General features: G+C 44.9%; 1 protein-coding gene across 1 annotated transcript; it reads left to right on the top strand.

Annotated features, from left to right (window-relative positions):
• The first annotated feature begins 13,136 nt into the window (after positions 1–13,136).
• On the top strand, positions 13,137–17,945 carry LOC147309720 (uncharacterized). The gene is made up of 3 exons (XM_086269922.1): positions 13,137–14,465; positions 14,514–15,268; positions 17,891–17,945. The coding sequence occupies exons 1-3, from the start codon at positions 13,137–13,139 to the stop codon at positions 17,943–17,945; spliced, it is 2,139 nt and encodes a 712-aa protein (XP_086126048.1).
• Positions 17,946–19,874: the final 1,929 nt, after the last annotated feature.

The raw sequence follows: 19,874 nt of genomic DNA, 5'->3' as shown, positions 1-19,874 counted from the left end.
GTCTGTTTCCTGTTTCATATTTTAGGCCATCCCCTCTTTTAATCACCAAAATCTCTAATTTAGGTAATTCCACATATTGCCGGAAAACCAAACAAAACATGCAATAACAGGCTCTAATGTAAGTGTCCTGTTAATGTTGGTGGTGTCAGTTACACAATGGACCCGGAGCCAGCACAACAGAGCCAGCAGTGCACGGGCAGGAATGTATTTCTTACTTGGAAATTCCAACACCACTTCACATTTAAAGAAGAAAGGGACGTGCAAAATCTGACCGTGCAATGCAAACTCTGTTTGCCAACAACCAAGCTCCTCTCAGCATCAAAAGACTCCAACTTCAACCCAAAGAAACATCTAGAAGTAAGTTCTTTCTTAAAAACTAATGTTAGGCTACTGCAACTACTTTGTTTTAGTTGTGATATCTACCTGGGTTATGTGCCACTTCAGTATCTTCAATCTACTATATCTTTGTGATTTATTACTATTAAAGAAGGCTGCATTACAACCTGCTAGCTGCAATTAATCAAATGTAGTTCTAAAAGGAGATAGAAAGAAAACATATTACTGATACAGAAATAGTTTTCTATACAAGATCACTGCAAAAGTGCAGCCTTACTTAATGTCTACCCTAGTGTTACTCAATTTAAATCAAGATTTTAAAATTGGTTGGTATTGCTTTCAGAACTGCACATGGTTATTTGCAGCTAACGGGTTGTTAATGCTACCCATCAAGACTAAGAGTCTGCAGTCTATGAACTAACCTCAGCTAAGGCCGGCTAACAATGTTAGGCCATATATTCTGTAATCTGTAGTGGAATACATTTTAAAAATAACCTTCCCAACACGGTTTTTTACTATTTGGATTATAACCTATTGCATTTCTTTTATTATTGCTACATGTGACTGAATTCAGTTTGTTAGAGAAACAAGTTTAATGTATTAACTGTTAATTACTCTTATTTCTGAATCAGTTTTTCTTTAATGGGTCACTCTGTTCATGTATGTCGCCCACAGTCCTTAAAAGTTAAACAATTAAGATTCAGATGTTGTCACAACAGATTAAAACATTTAACCTGCAGCAACTGGATCTTTGCTAGGCCAAATTGGCCTTCAAATTGAAGTTGATTTTATTATTTACAAATTACTCAAGAACAATAGCGAGTTGTTTTGTTGTCTTTGTCAGCTTGTCAGTCAATCAAATATTTCTTTGAGCTTGTACACATTTTATTGATTCACTCTTTCAACAGCAGCAAGGCACATGCTTGAAAACACAAAGGCCATCTGTGCGACTTTATTAGTTTGCTCTAGAGTCCAATCACTTAACTTTATTGGACTACTCGATCTCAGACTGCTCTGAGCTCAGGAGTTTGTTCTTTTACTGGCTTTATTTCCTTTACCTTAACAATATTACATCTGAAGTACTTTTTAAAACCCCAGTTGTCACTGCAAAGTGTCCTTATAAAATCACAGGTCCATGTGTGAGTTCACAGAAGGCACGGTCACCTGTCTACTCGGCCACCTGGAGGGAGGTGAGAGGAGACAGCAGGTTGTCAATCACGCTAAGAGCAGAGAGGAGGAAAGAACTGGACAAGAGACAGAAACGCATGCTAATCAGGGAGGGATGCACCGTGACATTTGTGTAGGTGTTGTTAAGGATATGGTGCAGAAAAATCTGTCTTGACGGCTCATCCACCTACCACCCACATATGCACATCTACATCTATGATATGCTTTACATTCTAATTAAACTCATATCTGTTCATCACATTTTAATTGGAGGCTGTTGACATGAATGAAAAAGTCAGCATGATTCTGTTGTATTAGAATAAAAAGAAGTCAAAGAAGGCCATCTTGGTTTCATTTGTCTTTTATGTTGATTCTTTTTTTTTTCTAGAATTTTGCGGACTGTTCTCTGCAGATATTTCCTGACAAAGTATAATCTGGCCTTCTTGTTATTGAATGGAAACAGTAGTCTGTGTCTCATTCTAGAGCCTCTGTATTTGTACTCAATAAAGAATCTCTTCGATAATAGACCAACCTCACAGAGACTCTTGTATTGCTGACATGTTTTCTTGGACTTTAAGCTTTAATTCAAGACATTTGAGTATTGAGTTTCAGAAAGGATAACTGGAATCTATGCTATGAAGCTAATTCAACAAGAATATCCTTGGACATTCTTTTCTTATGTGGCTTCACTTACACTAAGCATCCAGATGAACTTAATCATCGTAATAAGTCAACTAAGTGTCCTAACTTAGCTTTTAGCACATTCACGTGAAAAAGCCCATCCTGGCATTGTTGGTTTTTACAAAATAAGATAAAAATTCAGTTATTAAAACTATTTCTATTTCCAGGGGGGAAAAAAAGCTGAAATCCTGCTTGTGTAGGGTTATTAGACTTGTCTGAGTCAAAGAGATCACAGTTGTGGATTTAATTATACTAATGATCAGATGAGGCAGTTTTAGTCCTATTCGTTTCTCTGTGTTTACCCATCTGAGAGCAAGTAAAGAATAAAAATAAATAGCAGAATTCAAGGTATATGCAAATTTGATATAAGGTCAACAAATACAAACAGGTGGCCTGTTTTAAGATGCTATATTAGCATACACAGCATATAGAACAATAACATTATTTAAAAAACAGTTTACAACCAACAAGATAAAATGAAGGAATAAAGTTGCTCTTTGTATAAATAAGAAATGTTTGTTTTTGGGGTTTTCTGTTTGGTGAGAAATAATGCATGCTAACTTGAATTGCATCAAAGAAATTGATTACAAGAACCTTAACATAGAGCTTTACTGTGGATTCATGAAATAAATAAGGCTTTGTTATTATTTCCTGTGGTTACATGCAAATGGTCTGGAATGCTGCTGGTAAGCAAAAAGACACAAGCGTTGAGAGTGTTTATTCCTGGCCAGGAGAAAATAAAATGTCTCTAGGCAGATGCAGTGTTGACAAACAAGCGGAGACCTGAATTGTGTTGGAAAAACAAAGGCCTCAAGACAATGTGCTTTCACAAGTCAAGACATTCAGACTTGTACTATGATCGATGCCATTCTCGGTCCACCATTTATTTTTTTGCCTCTAACTTCAATCCCATTCAGCAGCGTGCTGCAGGCGTGTCACAGGTGTGTTTCTGTTGAGTGTCTGCAGCAAAGGATGCTGAAAATCAGGTGAAACATTGGAACTAACAAATACAGTAAATGTGTATTCTAAAGAGAAACATATAGACTGAGCTACTGAAAGTTTGTACAGTTGGCAGTGAGGCCTGAAAAGAAAAGCTTCAATAGATCAGGCGTTACCCGATAAAAAAGATTTCCTCATTGTACAAAGAATTTTTGAACAACTACATTGTGATTTTAGTCTGAAGAGTTTTTGGCTTTTACACCCAAACGTTTATTATTATTATCATCATTATCAGCAGCCGTGACAACACATTCTGAAGTGTACTGATGTCAAAAACAGGCTTTCACATATCATCTTCACACTGACCTTACTGACATATGCACTGTAAGCAAATACAATAGGAAAAAAGGCAATTTTTCCCAAATCATTATTAGTTTTTTTGTGTGTTTTTTTTGTGTTTTTTTTTTTTTTTTTTTAATAAGCAACCTATATGAACACAAATAAACCAAAATAAACAAATAATCAAAAATAAACAAACGGGTGTACCATCTAGTGTGTATATACACACACACACACACACACACACACACACACACACACACACACACACACACCCATATCCTTAGACATACATACACATCAAATCAAAATCAAATCAAATCACTTTTATTGTCACATCACATGTGCAGGTACATTGGTACAGCACATGTGAGTGAAATTCTTGTGTGCGAGCTTCACAAGCAACAGAGTTGTGCAAAATACAATAATGGCTACATCTGAAACTAATAAATATATGTACAATATATAATAGTATATGCATTTCTGGATGTGTATACTAAATATTTTTCTACGTGTGTGTGTGTGTGTGTGTGTGTGTACACATATTTTACAAATTAAATAGAGTAAACAATAAATAAAATATATAAAAATATACAGAGTTGAGACATGTGCAAAACAGTGGCATTACTATACAGTATGGAGTGCATAATGTTGAAGTTCCAGCAGTGAAGCTGAGGTGTCTATGAAGTGTTCAGCAGTCTGATGGCCTGGTGGAGGAAGCTGTCTCTCAGTCTGCTGGTACGGGACCGGATGCTGCAGAACCTCCTTCCTGATGGAAGCAGTCTGAACAGTTTATGGCTGGGGTGACTGGAGTCCTTGATGATCCTCCCCGTTTTCCTCAGGCACCGCTTCCTGTAGATGTCTTGGAGGGAGGGAAGCTCACCTCCAATTATCCGTTCAGAGCACCGCACTACTCGCTGGAGAGCTTTGCAGTTGTAGGCGGTGCTGTTGCCATACCAGGTGGTGATGCATCCAGTGAGGATGCTCTCAATGGCACAGTGATAGAAGGTCCTGAGGATGCGGGGGCTCATGCCGAATCTTTTCAGTCTCCTGAGAAAGAAGAGGCGCTGCTGCGCCTTCTTCACTGTTTTGTTTGTGTGTACTGACCATGTAAGATCCTCAGCCAGATGTACACCAAGGAACCGGAAGCTGCTCACTCTCTCCACAGCAGCGCCGTTGATGGTGATGGGGGTGTGTACTTCTGTGCACCTCCGGAAGTCCACTATCAACTCCTTTGTCTTTGCGACGTTGAGGGTGAGATGGTTGTCTTGACACCAGTGGGTCAGGGCGCTGACCTCCTCCCTGTAAGCCGTCTCATCACCATTGGTGATAAGACCCACCACTGTAGTGTCGTCCGCAAACTTCACAATGATGTTGGAGTTGTTAGTGGCTGTGCAGTCGTAGGTGTAGAGTGAGTATAGGAGAGGGCTCAGTACACACCCCTGTGGAGCACCAGTGTTCAGTGTGACGGGGGATGAGGTGATGCTGCCCAGTCTGACCACTTGGCGTCTGTCAGACAGGAAGCTAAGGATCCAGCTGCAGAGGGAGCTACTCAGTCCTAGATCCTGCAGTTTCCTGTCCAGCTTCGAGGGAACGATGGTATTGAATGCTGAGCTGTAATCTACAAACAGCATTCTCACATACGTGTCTCTCTTCTCCAGGTGTGACAGGGCAGTGTGTAGTGTCAGGGCTATGGCATCATCAGTGGACCTGTTGTGGCGGTATGCGAACTGTAGAGGGTCCAGTGAGTCGGGTAGTGCAGAGCAGATGAAGTCCCTGACCAGCTTCTCGAAGCATTTGCTTACGATGGGGGTCAGGGCTACAGGTCGCCAGTCGTTCAATGAGGAGATGGTGGAGGATTTGGGTACAGGGACGATGGTGGCCATTTTGAAGCAGGCTGGGACTACAGACAGAGAGAGGGAAAGGTTGAAGATGTGTGTGAACACTCCAGCCAGCTGAGCCGCGCATGACTTGAGGACGCGGCCGGGAATCCTGTCCGGACCAGTAGCTTTGCGTGCGTTCACCTTCCTGAAGCACTTCCGCACATCCTCCTCAGACACAGTGTGCGCACTGACGTCATCCGCGGTGCGCACACTGTCCGGTCTCATGGTGTTTGCTGTGTCGAATCTAGCGTAGAATACGTTTAGATCCTCACACAGAGAGGCCGTGGTCTGCGGTGTGCTGGTTTTCCCTCTAAAGTCTGTGATCGTGTTTAGTCCCTGCCACATACTCCGAGGGTTGTCAAACTGTTGCTCCACCCTGTTCCTGTACTCACGTTTGGCTGCTTTGATCGTCTTCCGGAGTTGGTAATGTGCGTGTTTGTAGTCCGATGTGTTCGCGGAGGCAAAGGCGGTGCTCCGTGCCGCGCGAACATCTCCGTTAATCCAGGGTTTTTGATTTGGGAAGGATTTAACTGTTCTGGATGGGACGACATCTTCCACGCATTTCCTGATAAATCCGCAGACTGAGTCTGTGTACTCGTCAATGTCCCTAGCAGCCACGTGAAACATTTCCCAGTCCGCGTGATCAAAACAGTCCCGCAGCGCAGACTCCGATTGGTCCGTCCAACAGTGCACTGCCCTCCGGGTTGGAGCTTCCTGTTTCAGCTTCTGCCTGTAGGCGGGCAGGAGCAGGATGGAGCGGTGATCTGATTGGCCGAATGGGGCACGGGGGAGGGCTTTGTACGCATCCCGGAAAGAGGTGTAGCAGTGGTCGAGTAGCCGGTCTCCACGAGACTCCACACATACCTACATACATATGTATTCGCTTATACACTCATACATACTGACATATACATATATACACATAACAATTCATAAATATGACATACATAATTACAGAGATTCAAACAAGATCGGGCCTCCTTGACAAAATGTAATGTTTCCATTTAGCCCAAATATCACTAAATATGTCAAATTGGAGTCTATTAATGAAGGTAATTCTTTCGATTTTAAACATCCCATAAACAATCTCATACCACTCATTTAGTGATGGAATTTTCACACTAAGCCATTTCTTGGTAATAGTCTTACGGGCAGCCAGACTCAGAATACCATACAACAGCTTGGACGTTTTATCTACATTCACTGAGTATAAATATCCAAACAAAAGTTCATCCCAATTAAAGGGAAGTTGCATACTAAAAATGATCTGTAACTCAGAGTGAATCGATACCCAAAAAATGTTGATCAATGGGCAAGACCAAAACAGGTGGAAGTGTTTTATTCCTTGGGCCCCACAGTTTCTCCAGCAGATTTGTTTTCCTTTCCCATTTTTTTTTAATGTAGGTAGTATTCCGCTTCTTAACCTCTTGTATACCCTTATACAGTCTAGAAATCACCTTGAGGCCGGGATCTGCCTGGTAAGCCTTGACAAATATACTCAAAACAGGTAAAGAGAAAAGATCTGTTCTCTTAGGTATAAAGTTATGTAGGTTAGGGCTGCTCAATTAATCGAATTTTAATCACGATTACGATCTGGGCTTTCAACGATCATTAAAAATGACTGAGCCGATTATTAGCCCCTCCCTCATTTATCCGCGACACCTTAAAGGCCGTCTGTGAAAATATTGTCGGGCATAAACCGGTCCGTGGTGCAAAAAAGGTTGGAGACCGCTGATTAAGAAAAATTAAGAAAAGCTAAGCAGAAGTTATTTGGAGAGTGACTGCCGTTGGTTGAAAAGAGAGTTTAAAAAAAAAAAAAAACTTCAGTGGTGTTGCACATCATTTTATATTATTTTTTTAAAGTTATTGTTAACCCTTTAAAGCCGGTCAGAGCAGCACGCTCCATTTTGCGTAACTATTTTTAAATCCCTGTAGAATCTGAACCGTGTAAGCTAGCGCAATAATTTGTTTTGCATATGAAACCGGAGGAGTTGTACTTACATCTGATGCCATCAGCTTGTCCTCGGTCACGGTTTCGTTCCACATATAGCTTTGCAAAAATTGCATAAAAAGCGCTTGCAGGAACAAAAACATAATATTCCAGAAACACGCTTTGCCGTTCCTATCAGCTGTTCGTAACACTTCCCACAGTAAAATGATGCACATGCTGCTTTCTTTGCAAATTTGCATCATAGGATTGTTTTTTGTTTTTCCTGCAGTATATAAAAATTGCTGTATCTCCAAAATAAAACTATGAAGACACTCAAAATAAATTTCCTGTGGTGGGAAACTATTTTTTTGCAACTTTATTGTATTTAAAGTTTTGAGGGATAAACCTCTTAAATTTCTCCAAGTAGAAATATATGTAAACAAAACAAAAGCGATTTTCAATTTTTTTTGTAGTTTATTGCACTTTTTTGCAATTTATGTAATTACTATGGACTTAATGCATACATATTATTAAAATATGGGCTATAACAGTTGTATTGATGTATAGCAACTTGAAATGCTCCCACAAATGGCACTACAACATGTAAAAAAAAAAATAATATAAGCTCTGGTGGACTTGGTTCTATGGTAGGTCTTAAAGGGTTAAATAAATATCGTCAAATAATCGTGATCTCAATTTCAGTGAAAATAATCGTGATTATCATTTTTGCCATAATCGAGCAGCCCTAATGTAGGTGATGCCTAATTTGAAGAAACCTAAAAAAATCCGTTTTGCTTAACTGGTATTGATCTTTTACTGATTGGAAGTCCCTAAGAATTCCCTTATCGTAAAACATGCAAATCATTATTAGTTATGTGATTAATGTAATCCAAAAAAAATGTATTACTTTGCAAAAATCATATCAAGTTTAAACCAGACAAATCATAATACTTAATAATAATAACCTCAAAGGGGATGTGTGTTTCCAGCTGGAGACACATCCCCTTTGGGCTTTAATACAACTTGCAGCTTTTATCCAGTAAAAGAATTTCTTATAACTTAAAGGTTTATTTATCACCTTTCAATTCTGGTTTTAATTAAGGTTTCAGTAATTTTAATTAATCATCAGATTTCTGCAAGTTATGATGAATACAGTCAGGGTCTTTTTCACTCGACTGTAAAATAATTGAAATAAAGACATGATCGTACTAACCAAGAGATACAAAGCCATACGATATAATCCACAAGCAAAACAAAGATTTACAAATGTCTAAAGTGATTTCTGTGTAACTCAAAGCAATTTGATCATATGTAAAAACCATTTTACAAATGCATACATTCAAACTCAAATAAATACAGGGAGTGCAGAATTATTAGGCAAGTTGTATTTTTGAGGAATAATTTTATTATTGAACAACAACCATGTTCTCAATGAACCCAAAAAAACTCATTAATATCAAAGCTGAATGTTTTTGGAAGTAGTTTTTAGTTTGTTTTTAGTTTTAGCTATTTTAGGGGGATATCTGTGTGTGCAGGTGACTATTACTGTGCACAATTATTAGGCAACTTAACAAAAAACAAATATATACCCATTTCAATTATTTATTTTTACCAGTGAAACCAATATAACATCTCCACATTCACAAATATACATTTCTGACATTCAAAAACAAAACAAAAACAAATCAGCGACCAGTATAGCCACCTTTCTTTGCAAGGACACTCAAAAGCCTGCCATCCATGGATTCTGTCAGTGTTTTGATCTGTTCACAGATGTTCAACATTGCGTGCAGCAGCAACCACAGCCTCCCAGACACTGTTCAGAGAGATGTACTGTTTTCCCTCCTTGTAAATCTCACATTTGATGATGGACCACAGGTTCTCAATGGGGTTCAGATCAGGTGAACAAGGAGGCCATGTCATTAGTTTTTCTTCTTTTATACCCTTTCTTGCCAGCCACGCTGTGGAGTACTTGGACGCGTGTGATGGAGCATTGTCCTGCATGAAAATCATGTTTTTCTTGAAGGATGCAGACTTCTTCCTGTACCACTGCTTGAAGAAGGTGTCTTCCAGAAACTGGCAGTAGGACTGGGAGTTGAGCTTGACTCCATCCTCAACCCAAAAAGGCCCCACAAGCTCATCTTTGATGATACCAGCCCAAACCAGTACTCCACCTCCACCTTGCTGGCGTCTGAGTCGGACTGGAGCTCTCTGCCCTTTACCAATCCAGCCACGGGCCCATCCATCTGGCCCATCAAGACTCACTCTCATTTCATCAGTCCATAAAACCTTAGAAAAACCAGTCTTGAGATATTTCTTGGCCCAGTCTTGACGTTTCAGCTTGTGTGTCTTGTTCAGTGGTGGTCGTCTTTCAGCCTTTCTTACCTTGGCCATGTCTGAGTATTGCACACCTTGTGCTTTTGGGCACTCCAGTGATGTTGCAGCTCTGAAATATGGCCAAACTGGTGGCAAGTGGCATCTTGGCAGCTGCGCCTTGGTTTTTCCACACGCTTCTTGCGACCCTGTTGACTATTTTCAAATTCAAATTCAAATTCAAATTCAAATTTTATTTGTCACGTACACAGTCATACACAGTACGATATGTAGTGAAATGCTTGGACAACAGCTCGTGACCTAAAGAAAACAAAAAAGGAAAAGGCTATGAATAAGATAGGAAATAAATATGAAAAATTAAAAAGGGTAAATTTAACTAAGAAGGAATAAAATATAAATTAAGGTTAAAAATGAAATAACTGTACAACACAAATTAGAATGAAGGGTAAATTTAACTGGGAAGGAATAAGATAAAATATATAAATTAAAGTTGAAAATAAAATAACTGTTGGGTTTAGATTTTATTATTGTCATTTGTATTAGGAAACATTTAATCATATATGCTTAGAGGTGTATAATCAATTGTGTAGTGATAAGTTGTGTGATCTTTAACAGGCTACAGAGGCTTGGTGTGTATTCCACACTGGAATGCACACCTGCATCTTGGGGGCATGGGAAGAGGTCGCATCTTGTTTTATTGTTTTATGGTAGGATTAACGTAGCTACGTCTGTTCTAGTCTAAGTGCTTTTCTGTTTAGATGAACTGTTGGACTTCCTTACCGGGGGGGTCTAGTCTACCCTCTTCCTGACCAAGGATGTTTGCCTTCATGTTATATGACCCTTTGATCAGCAGTAACACACACACACACACACACACACACACACACACACACACACACACACACAGTATTCTTTGTTCACATGTATACCTATGTAAGATGTTATATGTTAATGACCCTATGCATATTCATGTAACTACAATAAAAGGAGTGCTGTGGGGAAACCTGGCTGAGAGTCTGACAGAGGTCAAGTGGTGGAACGACGCTTGGCTCCAGCCAGGTCTCCCTCATGCATGAGTAACCAGAGAACTTTGGTGCCTTGAGTCTTGCTTTTGCTGTGTAGCAGATTGTCCTTAACGTTCCAGCAAATAGGTTTATACTATAGACCTATCAATAACTGTACAACAAAATACACAATACACAATATAGAACTATATAAGAATGTATGAAGAAATCTAAATATAAATAAATATATACACAATAACAGCAGCTGTACAAGTATTAACCGGAAATGAAGAATATAGTGACCAGTGTTGTGCAAAAAAACAATGTGTGCAAAAACAATGTCCAGAAAGTCCAGTGTGTGTGTAAGAACTGTATGTGTGGGTCAGTACTGTGTGGTGGTGTGATTGAGAGACCGTATCGCCTGCGGGAAGAAGCTCCTCCTCAGTCTCTCTGTGTTGGTCTTCAGGGAGCGGAATCGCTTTCCTGACCTCAGCAGAGAGAACAGTCTGTTGTTGGGATGGCTGAAGTCCTTCACGATCTTCCTGGCCTTGGTCCGGCACCGCCTGCTGTAGATTGAGTGCAGGTCAGGGAGCTCGGAGCGGATGGTGCGCTCAGCTGATCGTACAACCCTCTGTAGAGCTCGTCTGTCCTGCATGGTGCTGTTCCCGAACCAGGTTAAGATGTTTCCCGCCAGGATGCTCTCTATGGTGCGCGAGTAAAAGTTCCTGAGCACCTTGGAGGGCAGTTGGAAGTCTCTCAAGCGTCTGAGGTGGTAGAGACGCTGTCGGGCCTTTTTCACCACGGTGTTGATGTGACAGGACCATGACAGGTTCTGCGTGATGTGAAGCTGTCCACTCTCTCCACTGGGCACTCGTTGATGACGGGGGTCTGGTAGTTCCTCTCCTGCTTAGTGCTGAAGTCCACTATCAGCTCCTTTGTCTTACTGACGTTTAGAAGGAGGTTGTTCCTCTGGCACCAGTTCTCCAGATTCCTAATCTCCTTCAGGTAGGCCGTCTCATTGTTATCAGAGATCAGGCCCACCACGACGGTGTCGTCAGCAAACTTGATGATGGTGGTGGAGCTGGTAGTGGCCACACAGTCATATGTGTACAAAGAGTACAGCAGGGGGCTCAGAACACACCCCTGGGGGGCTCCAGTGCTGAGAGTGGTGGAGGCTGAGACATGTCCGCCCATCCTTACTGCCTGTGGTCTGCCAGTTAGGAAGTTGGAGATCCACTGACACATAGATGAGCTGAGTCCCAGATGCTCCAGCTTGGTGGTGAGTGTGGAGGGAATTTTGGTATTAAATGCAGAGCTGTAGTCTATGAAGAGCATTTTAACATAATTCCCCCTTCTAGTGTCCAAGTGAGTGAGTGATGTGTGGAGGAGATGAGAGATGGCATCGTCTGTGGAACGATTTGGACGGTAAGCGAACTGTAGTGGGTCCAGTGTGTCTGGTAGTGAAGAAATGATGAAGTCTCTGACCAGGCGTTCAAAGCACTTCATCACTACTGAGGTGAGGGCTACAGGGCGATAGTCATTGAGAGAAGCAGGGTGGGGTTTCTTCGGGACAGGAACAATGATGGACTCTTTGAAGCATGTGGGGATCACCGACTGAGATAAAGAGATGTTGAATATCTCAGTGAACACAGGAGCTAGCTGGTATGCACAGTCTCTTAGGATACGACCTGGGATGCCGTCTGGTCCTGCTGCTCTCCTGGTGTTCACTCTTTTGAAGGCTCTCCTTACTTCATGCTCGGAGATGACGAGCACGTTTCCGGTGCTGGCAGTATCTTCCTGTCTGCAGCCGTTAGCGCCGCCAACACTAGCATTGTTGGAGACCTTAGCTGCAGCCTTGAAGCGAGCATAGAAAGTGTTCAGCTCGTCTGCCAGAGTCACGGCCGCGTTCGTCATACCGGTTGTTGGTGTCACGGTCCTGGGTCTCCTGACCCAGCGTTTTTAGTTCTTTGTGATTTTCGTATTATTGTACTTGTGTGATTTATTCTATGGCTTCTAGTTTTGATCCCTTGCCCTTCATGTCTCCCTGTGTGCCCCTCTATGTATTTATGAGCCCTCGTCCCCTTTCGTGTTTATTCCGTGTCTCCCCTGCCTGTTATGTTGGTGTTCTACTCGTGCTCTCTCTCCTCCTGTCTGAACCTCTGTGCTCCCTGTTTCACCTCTCCCGTCAGTGTTCAGTTCACCCCGCCCTGTCTCGTTATGGCTATCAGTGTCACCTGTGTTCCCCGTGTGTTCCCACTCCCCTCGTTAACCCTCTGTGTATTTCTGTCTGCGTCTCCCTCTGTTCAGCGTGACGTCGTCCCTCTTGCTGTGTGGATCTCCCTGTGTGTCTCTCTGTGAGTTCTTAGTTTATCTTTTCCCAGTTTAGTTTTGTATTTCCTTTGTTCTGCCATTCCAGCATTAAAGCTGTGATTTTGAGTTCATCCCCGTGTCTGTGAGTTTTGCGTTTGGGTCCTCCTCCTGCCTGCCACACAGCCGCGCCCTGACAGTACGACGTCACCAGATATGGACCCAGCAGACTTACCCGGGGAGAGCGATCTGATACGTGTCCAACGCCTAGTCGAGTGGATAACTCACACTTCCAATACAAGGGCCAAGATTGTGGGGATAAATGCTATCGAAGCAATCCTCAAAGGAAATTCTCATCTCCGCCAGGTCAGTGGATGTTTGGACCTATTGGCCAATTTGAATAACGCCCGGGAGGCGGCGCGAACTCGGGAAATATCAGACTTGGCCCAGCAGCAACAGACAACAGCCACCCTGGAGCAGCCGCGTCAGTTTCACCGGCCGGATGTGGTTTTTCCCGGCCCTTTGGAGCCATCTGCGGGGAAAAAGAAACGGCATTCACGCCGCCGACGCGCCACCCCACAGCCGGACATTCAGCCTTCTAATTCACCTGTTGTGCTACCAGAAGCTCAGTCGGCTCCCTCGCAGCCCGTCCCAGCTCAGTTAGCTCCCTCGCAGCCCGTCCCAGCTCAGCCAGCTCCCTCGCAGCCCGTCCCAGCTCAGCCAGCTCCCTCGCAGCCCGTCCCAGCTCCGTTAGCTCCCTCGCAGCCCTTCACAGCTCCGTTAGCTCTCTCGCAGCCCTTCACAGCTCCGTTAGCTCCCTCGCAGCCCTTCACAGCTCCGTTAGCTCCCTCGCAGTCCTTCACAGCTCCGTTAGCTCCCTCGCAGTCCTTCACAGCTCCGTTAGCTCCCTCGCAGCCACCCTCAGTTCAGTCTCCTGTGTCCCCGTTAGCTCAGCCATTAACTCCACCACAAGCTCCATTTTCACCTCTACCATCGCTTCAGTCATCAGTTCGGTCTGCCACTCAGTCGCCCTTAGCTCCATCATCCACACTGCCACCTGTTTCTCTTCCACCACAACCGTCACTACACCCAGCCACTCAGGCTGCTACTCAGCCAGTCATTCAACCCATAGCCCTGCCGTTGCCATACCCTGTAGCTGAGCCACTAGCCGTCCGACCCACAGCCACTTCAGCCACTCCTTCACCCGTTACACCTCCACTACAACCATCAGTGCAGTCTCCAGTGTCCCCAGTGCAGTCTCCGGTGTCCCCAGTGCAGTCTCCGGTGTCCCCAGTGCAGTCTCCGGTGTCCCCAGTGCAGCCTCCTTTAGCACAGTCACCCACTCAACCACCAGCACCACAACCGTCACTACCTCTAGTTCATTCCCCTGTGAAGTCATTAACTCCACCACCTACTCCACCCTCACCACCACCGTTACTACAGACATCAGTTCAGTCCCCTGTGCAGTCATTTACTTCTCCACCGTTAGCAGCTCAGGTCCCCGTGTGTCCAGCAGCTCAGGTCCCCGTGTGTCCAGCAGCTCAGGTCCCCGTGTGTCCAGCAGCTCAGGTCCCCGTGTGTCCAGCAGCTCAGCTCGCACCTGAACCTTTGGCCCAGTTCCCCGTAGCAGTGCGGTTTTCTAGCCAGCTTAACATTGAGCCCGGGGTCCCAATCCTCTCTGGCTCTACTTCAGCTCCTGCTGGAAGCTCGGATGAGCTCATCCAGGACTCCGCGGCTCCCACGCCGCCATCTACCTCGTCCGCTGGGGGTTCCAGTGAGCCCGGCCAGCACCTCCCTGTCTCCGCTGGAGGGTCCGAGAGGCCCGTTCAGCCTCCTGTCTCCGCTGGAGGGTCCGAGAGGCCCGTTCAGCCTCCTGTCTCCGCTGGAGGGTCCGAGGGGCCCGTTCAGCCTCCTGTCTCCGCTGGAGGGTCCGAGGGGCCCGTTCAGCCTCCTGTCTCCGCTGGAGGGTCCGAGGGGCCCGTTCGGCCTCCTGTCTCCGCTGGAGGGTCCGAGGGGCCCGTTCGGCCTCCTGTCTTCGCTGGAGGGTCCGAGGGGCCCGTTCGGCCTCCTGTCTTCGCTGGAGGGTCCGAGGGGCCCGTTCAGCCTCACGCCGCATCAGCTGGAGGGCCCGAGGAGCCTGTCCAGCCGCCATCTGCGACCGCCTCGTCATCACCTGGCCCGGCTACATCCGCCTGTGCTTCTGCTACGCCTGGCCCGGCCTCAGCCTCTGCAACCTCGCCTGGCCCGGCCTCAGCCTCTGCAACCTCGCCTGGCCCGGCCTCCGAGTCTTCGTCTGCTGCAGCCTCTTCAGAGCCTTCGTCTGCCGCAGCCTCCTCTTCAGAGCCTTCGTCTGCCGCAGCCTCCTCTTCAGAGCCTTCGTCTGCCGCAGCCTCCTCTTCAGAGCCTTCGTCTGGTCCAGCAGCCTCCTCTTCAGAGCCTTCGTCTGGTCCAGCAGCCTCCTCTTCAGAGCCTTCGTCTGGTCCAGCAGCCTCCTCTTCAGAGCCTTCGTCTGGTCCAGCAGCCTCCTCTTCAGAGCCTTCGTCTGGTCCAGCAGCCTCCTCATCAGCTGCCTCGTCTGGTCCAGCAGCCTCCTCATCAGCTGCCTCGTCTGGTCCAGCAGCCTCCTCATCAGCTGCCTCGTCTGGTCCAGCATCCTCCTCATCAGCTGCCTCGTCTGGTCCAGCATCCTCCTCATCAGCTGCCTCGTCTGGTCCAGCATCCTCCTCATCAGCTGCCTCGTCTGGTCCAGCATCCTCCTCATCAGCTGCCTCGTCTGGTCCAGCATCCTCCTCATCAGCTGCCTCGTCTGGTCCAGCATCCTCCTCATCAGCTGCCTCGTCTGGTCCAGCATCCTCCTCATCAGCTGCCTCGTCTGGTCCAGCATCCTCCTCATCAGCTGCCTCGTCTGGTCCAGCATCCTCCTCATCAGCTGCCTCGTCTGGTCCAGCATCCTCCTCATCAGCTGCCTCGTCTGGTCCAGCATCCTCCTCATCAGCTGCCTCGTCTGGTCCAGCATCCTCCTCATCAGCTGCCTCGTCTGGTCCAGCATCCTCCTCATCAGCTGCCTCGTCTGGTCCAGCATCCTCCTCATCAGCTGCCTCGTCTGGCCCTGCGCCCACCGGGCCATGGCCGGCACGCCTGGGACTGGAGGGCCGCCGCTGCCTTCCGCGCGGTCGGCCTCCTGAACTGCTCCGTCGTCTCCTTCGCCGCCGCCGCTGCCTTGCGCGCGGCCGGCCTCCTGAACTGTTTCCGCGTCGCCGCCGTTGCCTTGCGCGCGGCCGGCCTCCTGAACTGTTTCCGCGTCTCCGCCGTTGCCTTGCGCGCGGTCGGCCTCCTGAACTGTTTCCGCGTCTCCGCCGTTGCCTTCCGCACGGTCGGCCCCCTGAACTGCTCTGTGTTTTGGGTTGTTTTCTTGGGCTCCGGTGTTTTCTGTGCTCTTTGTTTTCTGTTCCGAGCCCTCCGTCCTGGGCCCCCGCCGCCCGCCCTGGGTTGTTTTCTGTTTGGTTTTGTTTTTCTGTGTTTGGGCTGTCTGGAGCCAGCCCTTGAGGGGGGGGTACTGTCACGGTCCTGGGTCTCCTGACCCAGCGTTTTTAGTTCTTTGTGATTTTCGTATTATTGTACTTGTGTGATTTATTCTATGGCTTCTAGTTTTGATCCCTTGCCCTTCATGTCTCCCTGTGTGCCCCTCTATGTATTTATGAGCCCTCGTCCCCTTTCGTGTTTATTCCGTGTCTCCCCTGCCTGTTATGTTGGTGTTCTACTCGTGCTCTCTCTCCTCCTGTCTGAACCTCTGTGCTCCCTGTTTCACCTCTCCCGTCAGTGTTCAGTTCACCCCGCCCTGTCTCGTTATGGCTATCAGTGTCACCTGTGTTCCCCGTGTGTTCCCACTCCCCTCGTTAACCCTCTGTGTATTTCTGTCTGCGTCTCCCTCTGTTCAGCGTGACGTCGTCCCTCTTGCTGTGTGGATCTCCCTGTGTGTCTCTCTGTGAGTTCTTAGTTTATCTTTTCCCAGTTTAGTTTTGTATTTCCTTTGTTCTGCCATTCCAGCATTAAAGCTGTGATTTTGAGTTCATCCCCGTGTCTGTGAGTTTTGCGTTTGGGTCCTCCTCCTGCCTGCCACACAGCCGCGCCCTGACAGTTGGTGCTTTATAGTCCGTTATTGTCCTTAGTCCCCGCCACAGGCTCCTAGAGTCACTCTGTTGGAGTTGTGACTCTAGTTTCCTCCCGTAGCGCTGCTTCGCCTCTTTCACCGCCCTCCGCACGTTATATGACGCGGCTTTGTACGGGTTCATTTTGAATGAAACGCTTGATTGTTCGACGATCACGCTTCAGAAGCTTTGCAATTTTGAGACTGCTGCATCCCTCTGCAAGATATCTCACTATTTTTGACTTTTCTGAGCCTGTCAAGTCCTTCTTTTGACCCATTTTGCCAAAGGAAAGGACGTTGCCTAATAATTATGCACACCTGATATAGGGTGTTGATGTCATTGAACCACACCCCTTCTCATTACAGAGATGCACATCACCTAATATGCTTAATTGGTAGTAGGCTTTCGAGCCTATACAGCTTGGAGTAAGACAACATGCATGAAGAGGATGATGTGGACAAAATACTCATTTGCCTAATAATTCTGCACTCCCTGTAGTGATTATTTTCGCACAATTTAAGTTCAGCTTTGTGAACTGGATAGTTTTCTCTTTCAAAAGCCTTCCAGTGTACACAAATGTCTAAAACTACAGATAACATACATGCACAGAACCTTTAATGCAGATGTACCACTGACCTGACATGCACAGATCACGTTGCATGCCCACATGAGTTTTTGCACAGATCCACAAATGTAAGCTGCAATCAGGTACTAGTGTGAAACTAGGACATCTGAGGACCCCATACCATTACACTGCCTCCACCAAAAACTGTTACACTGCTAATTGCTGTTACTAATTGTTGTTACTGTTGTTACAATTAGCATAGCATTCTCCACATCTTCTTCAGACTTTGACCACACGATCCAACTGCCATAGAAAAAATCTGAATTCACCATTCAAGGCTTTCCAGTGGTATAAGATTTATTACCAAGAAACATTAATAGAGTATTCTTTTTGTATACCAAACACAAATTTCCGTACTTTTAGTGCTTTAAAAAAGTTTAAAAAATCAATAGCGTGACATCATTAGGACCGACCTTACAAAGTCATAAAAGATTGCAATGATATATGCAAGAGAGGGCCATGAAAGACAATAGATTTTATTTCCTTCTCTGCTCAAATATCAGAAATTGAAGAAAGAGAGAAGTAAACACGGAAATGGAGCTTAATTAGAGCCTTCTCTGATAAGGACTCGATATATATTGAATAAGCATGGGTCTTCCAATAAATTCTTGGGTGTTCCAAATGAGAAGGCAGGAAACAGAAGCGCATCTGATATAGTCAATCAAGTGCAATTAATCTCAGTTGCGGGTGAAGGTATGGGTTGGTTGTAAAGTGCCTCACACCCCTGGCATCATTACACACTCGGATGCCTGCTGCCTTTTAAGAGGTGTGGTGGTCTATTTGTGCATCAGACCATGCAGTGTACAAGCAAGGCCAGGGACATTACCCTTGCTGTGTGTCACGACATTGTAGCCTCATGGAGATAGCCTGCAGGGAGACAATCTGTGAATGGAGTTCTTACTCCTGTAATGCAAATGACACTAACTTTGGGTGATACTGAAAGGCTTTGTATGAAGTGACTCACGTGATAGATATGCATTTCTATCACTAGCATGATTAGACTTTAATATTATAGAACTTCGGTCATTTGCCAGTTTTTGTCATTCTTCAATCCGACTTCAAAACAAGAGCATTACAGTCTAACAAAGTTGCTCACTATGGATTGATGTGTGTGCAGAGCCATGAGAAGAGTTAGGCAAGAAAACCTTTTTGTATTGCTTTTAAAATATAAAGATGTAAATTAGGTGTAAGAGTATGCACTGCTGAACACAGACAGATTAATTTGAATACAATTAAATTTAAACCAGACATAAAAAAATAGAATTGTAGGCTTACATTTAAATTTGAAAGCTTCAATAAATAGTACTTAAAGCAGTCCAAATAAAAAACAAAGTCCACAAAGGAAATGCAGAAGCCAGGGAAGAATAATAAACTTTATGACAAAATACAAAGGAAATACAGGGCTTTAAATACAGAGGGCTAACTTGGGGTGACAAGACGCAGCTGGGTGTCACGAGGCACAGGAGACAACGAACTATTTAAATAAGACAGGAAGTGAAAACCACAACAATTTCTCAAAATCTGATATCACTGATATTTAGTTTCTACATTTGACTTGAAAGCAGAAAAACAAAAGGAACTCAGATGAACAAGCTCCAAACTGTACAAATAAAACAGAAGAACATGATGCAGATTTCTTTCTGTTTTAAATTACCCATAATTAAGTGACTGCATTTACAGCATTGATCTGAAAAGTGTTTTGATTGCTATGCTATATTTTATGCCAGCAACTGTGAACCAACTGTATCCAATTTAACAACTATCCATATTTAGCAATAGAGCCAACAGACCTTGTAGAATCTTTTTATGGAAAACTGTTCTGTTCTTCTTTTAAGGTACTTACTGGCAGAGAAAATGCTGGCTGCATTCAGATTGCCCCTCACTCAGTCACACACTATGTTTGCTCTAAATAACACCCAGTCACTCTTGGTACTGCTGAGATCCTGGCTGAAGACTAGAGGTGACCGCGCGTTTGCCTTGGCTGCACCCGATTTATGGAATAACCTCCCCATCGCTATACACGAGTCTGATTCCATCCATTCCTTCAAATCGCGGTTAAAAACCCACTTATTCAGCCTCGCCTTTTCTACCAGTTAACGCTTGCTTGTTAGTTAGCTTAATGCTTATTCTTATCTTCGGCTTATTCTTAATTACTTTTAATCATTTTTAATTTTTTTGACT

The sequence above is a fragment of the Aulonocara sp. 'chitande type north' Nkhata Bay genome, linkage group LG17 (genome assembly GCF_057382095.1).
Source record: "Aulonocara sp. 'chitande type north' Nkhata Bay isolate Kocher_YH1m ecotype deep benthic linkage group LG17, A_spYH_male_GT1.1, whole genome shotgun sequence".
NCBI classification, from domain to species: Eukaryota; Metazoa; Chordata; class Actinopteri; order Cichliformes; family Cichlidae; genus Aulonocara; species Aulonocara sp. 'chitande type north' Nkhata Bay.
The sequence above is the reverse complement of the archived record's forward strand: the minus strand, read 5'-3'. Positions and strand labels throughout refer to the sequence as shown.